Source organism: Cetorhinus maximus, chromosome 14 (assembly GCF_964194155.1).
Source record: "Cetorhinus maximus chromosome 14, sCetMax3.hap1.1, whole genome shotgun sequence".
Classification (NCBI taxonomy): domain Eukaryota; kingdom Metazoa; phylum Chordata; class Chondrichthyes; order Lamniformes; family Cetorhinidae; genus Cetorhinus; species Cetorhinus maximus.
The window spans coordinates 97,233,787-97,239,786 of record NC_135892.1 but is presented as its reverse complement, the minus strand read 5'-3'; the positions used below and the strand labels follow the sequence as shown (position 1 = coordinate 97,239,786).

The following is a 6,000-nucleotide window of genomic DNA, read 5'->3' as shown; positions in this document are numbered from 1 at the left end:
ATAAAGCCGTTTTCAGAAATAGTTTTGCAGTGGTTCACTGAGTATGACTTCAAGATGCTGAATAACTTTGACAATGGTGCTCAACTTCCTTAGTTGAGCACAACTATTTACAATCTTTACACCAGAACATTATTATGGGTTTCATGAGACTGTCTTTTTATTGGAGGACAATCACAGCTGTTGCTGTGTCCACAATGTAAATATCAGTCACCTCCATTTCAGTAATACAATTTGAGTCTTCCCTTTGATCCTTACTAATTATCTCTCAGCTTTTAGTCAGGTAGACTGTCGCAGAGATTCACACGATCCCTCTCATTTACCCTAAATTTAAAGATACAGTCCCAAACTAAGTTCTGAAGAGTCGTACGGACTCGAAACATTAACTGTCTTTCTCTCCACAGGTGCTGTCAGACCTGAGTTTTTCCAGAACTTTTTGTTTTTGTCCCAAACTATAACCCTCTTTCAAATCAAAAGATACACTCCTAAAACCTAATTAGATTAACTTCACCAGTGTAACAGCTTACACCACCATTTGAAGCAACATTCCAGATCATGACTGTCTGCCCCTGGTTGTTTTGTTAATTACCTTAAAGCTGTGTACTTTGGTTACTTATTCTTTTGCCACTGGAAACCACTATTCTTTACTCTATCTAAACCTTTAGTGATTATGGACACCTATTAAACCTCTCTAGTCTCCGCTCTCGTCCCCCTACCTAAATGAAGTGTTTGGCATCATGGTGTTTAAATTGTAGAGATCAGTTATCCAAAACACAATGATCCTTGGCTTTTTAAACTTGCAGCAACTGGCATTTACGAGGCATCTTTAACTAATTTAAATGAGACAAGGTGTCACAGCAATGTAATGAACACAAAAATTAACACCAAGCCAGAGATGGAGTCATTAGGACTGTTGACTTAAAGAAGTATTTAAAAATTTCAATTGTAGCAGCATCTAAAGCCTTTTGGGAGGAGATTGTCTGATTTCCACTACTCTTTGTATGAAGCGCTTTATGATTTTACTCCCAAATAGCCTGGCTCTAACTTGAACCAACTGATTTTTTTACAACAATCTGGTGCTGGGCCACAAATTGCCAGATTTATTGAATCCAGTTTCACAACTTGCCATGGTGGGATTTGAAGCTGTTGCTAGTTTATCATTACAAACTACCCTTGAATGTAAAGTATACTACTGTTGGGTTGGAGTAGTTTCAATAGCTCCCAGCTGCAAACACAAACATTTTGCGACTTATTTAGTTGAGAACACTCCCTTACACTTGCTTCTTTCCATGCTACTTTCTCCTGGACTCTCAGATCATGAGTATACGTCACTTCCTTCTATGACAGACCATTAGTTGGGACTTTATCTAACACTCTCCCATTTATATTACATAAAGGAGGCAAAAAGCATCAATGGTGGTTTATAAACCTGTTTATTAAAAGTTAAAGATGATACCAATGATTATTAACAGCAATATGGAGACCACATAAACTGCCTGATGAATTGCCAGTTGTCACAATTGTTGATTTTCATGTATATGAAGATAAAATTCTGCATGTTCAGCACCAACAATCCAACAGCAGTGGTATTAGCACATTTAAATAGCTGTGCAGATCACAGAAAATTAATACTGTATGAACCCCTACTGTACATAAATTACATTTATAAACTTTTATAAAAACTTTGTACAACTCAGTTTTCAGAAATAGCTTTGCAGTGGTTCGCCAAGTATGACTTCAAGCTGCTGGATAACTTTCTGACAATGGTGCTCCACTTCCTCACATTCATCTGCAAAACAAAGCACACAATGTTTAATTAAAAAGTCCTACTGCAAATTTGTGGAAGATAAAAGTGGGTCATCGTGCATCACGATGTTCCAGAATCTAAATGTAAAAGCACTTGCCTCTACTTGTAAGTTAACTACTTCACAGCACAATGCTGAACTTCTCAAACAGAATTGTCAAGAGTTGCAAGTAAGATGCAGCAAACATTGAAACCAAATATTATCTCTATTTCAAAAACACAGACATTTATCTTTCCTATTATACAAGCAGCAGCTGATATTACCTGGAACTTCTTAAGGGGTTTGTCAATTTTATAAAGAATTATGCAAAACAGAAAATGGGAGTTGAGGTTTTATTTTATCCACTTGGGTGAGTTAGAGACTGAGGAGATGAAATTATCCTTGGGCGACAGCACAAAATAGGCAATACAAATTGACCCAGCTTTACTCTCCGCAGGAGTGTGGAACAGGCTATTGATTCACTATTGCCCAGGATAAATTTCACTCATTTTTTTCTTGAATGATACAAATACAATTAATTGTCCTACCATTCTGGTGAAATGTGCTGGAGGTACCAACATTCATTTCTAACTCAGCAAAGATATTCTGAACAACCTGATTGTCCTTTTCAGTACAGTACATTATATGTACAGCTGTTAAAAATTTATTAATCACTATATCAAAGCTTATTATTATAAATTTAAACCATTCTTCTGGTACTAAAAGAAAGATTTTAGTCCAATTCTATATCTTACCTTCCAGTAGCTCTGCCAAGAAGGGGATGGTTTCAGGCAGTAACACCATGTAGTTCTCCTTAAGTTTACCGGCCAGTTTCAGCAGCATAACCAGTGCAGAAAATCTCACCTGCAGATTAAATTAATATATTTTAGCTCTTTCCATAATCGGGTTGGAAAATACGCATTCATCTTAAGTCAAATCCGGCTAGTCAAATCCGATGTTAATGACCTGGCCCTTTTATAAATGAGGGATTTTTCAAGGACTTCCGTCAACTAAATATCTTTCATCAATCACTGTCTATCCTGAATCACACAAAGGTTTCCTCCCTTCTTCTGAAGGTACTAAACTATTTCTCTTGAGAGTCCCAGCAGTTCATAACAAAAAAAACCAAGGTCTGTCAGTTCTTTATGCACTGATGATGAACAGTCAACAATCTTCATTAGAAAAAGCAGACTCAGGCTTTTCATCTTCATTGAGCACTGAAGAGTAACATAATCCTTTCATAAATGAATGTTCTTCTATGTACACTTTCCAGTAGGGCTTTATGGAAAATGATCAAGAGAGAAAAGTAACTCTGCTTGAGTTTTCTCCTTATACCCAGCAAAGGTACTGGTAAGGCTAAATGCATTGCTCTGTCAGAGACAGTTTAAATTGCACCATGTCAAGTTGTGAAATTGAATAAATCTGGTAATTTGTGCTTGAGCACCAGAAAAAACTATAAAAGCTGATGGATTGTCCAAAAAATACAACCGGTTCACTAATATCCTTCAGGGAAGATGACTGCCACCCCTAACTAGTCTAGGCTACAAGTGACGACAGACCTGCACTGCATGTTTAACTTCTGTTACGATCCCAGCTGATGTTACAACTGGACAAGTCAGATCCCAGAGTGAAACCTGGCTTGATAGATCCTAACTTTTTTTTGTTTAGAAACCATGGTGTTAAGTTACTGAACAAATTCACAACAGGCTATTGATGAACTTTTAACACAAAGATAAAACATTTATTAAACAAGAAAAATGAACTACATTACACCAGACAAGAAGTTTGGAAAGATCGCAATACAAACAAAATGATTCAAATATTCACGATTCCCTCACCCAAGCTATATCTTTACAGACACGTACAAATTCGAAAAGTTAACAATATACAGGACATGAGAACCAATTGGCGAACTATGGACAGACACACCACGGTCCAAAGTAAATGACAAATGTGACCAAAGAAGATTCTATGGATTTTTCAACGATCCACCCAGAAGCTGGTCATACTGAGCACCAACTGGTCTCACTGAAACTCTGTCTCTCTCATGAGGGTTTCTAATCTCCACGTTTGAAACTTGCATGGGAATTTTCTCCCACATGTCACTCTCACTCGGACGGCTTCCACCAGAATTCATCCCCATGGTTTCAATCTCACCTTCTGAGGTTCCTTTCCTCTGAATCTCCACTTACACTTAAGCTTTACCTTCCAAGCACAATTTCAGATTTTCGACCGTGCCAAGCAAAACTCCACTTCTCCAAAGGGGTACCTTTGCTCTTAAGGCCACAGCGTGGAGTCACCAACATCCGGCTGTCCTCTCGGATCTTCACTCTTCTCTTGAGCCCACTTTGCTTCAAATCTGCTCCCCGCAGCACTCTCCCTCTAATTTGGAGCCTAGTGCTCTGCTCCTTCCTCTCAACTTTGTTTAACAGGATGTGTTTCTGATCTCTGTCCTTATCCCTTACCTGGGACCTATTTCTGCCCTACCCCCTGGTTTGGGATCTTGTTCTTCGTTTGGGAACTGCTCCCTGGGAAAACCTTCTCTGCAATGGTGTGCCTCTTCAGGTCACTTGACCTGCAGTTTCACACTCTTTCACTTTTCTTCTGTGCATGTGCTCAGGGCCAGTTCCTGGCCTGAAGACATAAAAATGGATGAACTGCTCATGTGCAGCCCTTTCCCAGCCAGTGCACGTGCAGAAAACCCAAGGGCCGACAGGAACTGTAGTTCCCGAACCACGACTCAGATTTAAGCTTAAGGTAAGTTTTCTTTCTCTTTTTTCCCGTTCATCCCACTTCTAATGGCCTAATTGCAACTCGGAATGGGAAATAAATATCGCCCACATTCCAAAACCAAAGTGAAGAAAAAAATCACCTCAATCCACACAGGCTGGTGATTGAACCATAGACCTTCCTGCTCTTTATGTTTCAGCATCTAAGTGGTATCACGTTTATCAACAAAACCATTAAGGAAGCCAAATCAAAGCTGTGGCATTTTACAGTCAACCATGATTATCACCAAAGCACCATAAATGCCTGAAAAAGTTAACACCGTTTAATGTACAGCCAACTAACAGAAAATGCAATAACGAATAAAGTACACACGCGGAATATGCCATTTAAAAAAAAGGTTCTGGAAGAAGCTGAACTCATCTCACCATCATGGTTACTTACCTTTGATGAGCTGTGTCTTGTCTTAAGCAGGATCTGGTAATTTAGAGGTTTCCAGACAGAGTCATCACCAATAGCAACAGAAAACTGAGCTATACATGGGATAAGATGATTGGTTACCCTATCCTTATACGCCTCCTCGCCTCCCAGCATGTTTTCCAGCTACAAAAAATTAGAGTTTCAGAACATACTTATACTTCTTACTATAAGAACAATGAAAGACAGAATCAGAGCTTAGTGCAGTCATTAGTATATATTATAAGCCAACCGCGTCTATATGCCAACTAAAAAATGACCACAGCCATGATCAATGATGAATTGATATTGTAAAGCACAAACCCTAAAGCGCAAATGTGCTTATAAGGTGCTCGCCTCCACCCCTGGTTTTAGTTATTAAGGATGTAGTTTATATTTTGGATGCGACTTAAATTATGTTTATGATGCAAAATACATGGATGCAGAATGACATTTACATAACATGATTAACCAGGTGTGATTTGTTGGCCAAATGCTGCAATTTTTGATGAGAAGCACACCTAAGCATTGAAAATATTAGCTCTTGAGCAGATCCTGATGACAACAATGCAGCAGAGGGGTTGAGATGACCATATGAACTCTAAGAGTGCTCCAGTCACATCATCCAAACTTCTATGACGAAAGTCAAATTTGGGTTGGGTTGTTCTTTGTGATATAAATGTAATATTAGTTTGTGTTGTTTATGGTCTTCAATTTTGATTTTCCAAAATAAAATTTTGTCAAGAGGTTATTCGTAGATAGGAAAGATCAGTGGCTCTCTCACAAAAATCATGTAATGTGATCAGCAGTGATAATGTGATGTAAATACTTGAAGGGAAATATTTGTACAGCTATTGGGAAAGGCAGTGGAGTGGGACTAATCCACCAAAAAGCTGGCACAGGGACAATGGGCCAAAGAGCCTCCTTTTGTGCTGTACCATTCTATGATTCTATTTCACCAGTTGCATCAGGAATGCTTCACAGCTTGTGTACATTACGCTTCACCAGTAATCTAGACATAGCACCAGATAAAGAC

At 38.7% G+C, this 6,000-nt stretch overlaps 1 protein-coding gene across 2 annotated transcripts in view; it reads right to left on the bottom strand.

Moving 5' to 3' along the window:
- Positions 1 to 1,414: 1,414 nt before the first annotated feature.
- heatr1 (HEAT repeat containing 1) overlaps positions 1,415 to 6,000 on the bottom strand; it is a 76,977-nt gene continuing 72,391 nt past the window's right edge. For both annotated transcript variants that reach the window (XM_078557277.1, XM_078557278.1), the window contains exons 42-44: positions 4,953 to 5,111; positions 2,537 to 2,645; positions 1,415 to 1,786 (exon numbers count right to left, since the gene is read on the bottom strand). In XM_078557277.1, coding sequence (XP_078413403.1) covers positions 1,698 to 1,786; positions 2,537 to 2,645; positions 4,953 to 5,111 — 357 coding nt within the window. In that variant the 3' untranslated portion in view covers positions 1,415 to 1,697. The remainder of the gene's footprint in view (positions 1,787 to 2,536; positions 2,646 to 4,952; positions 5,112 to 6,000) is intronic.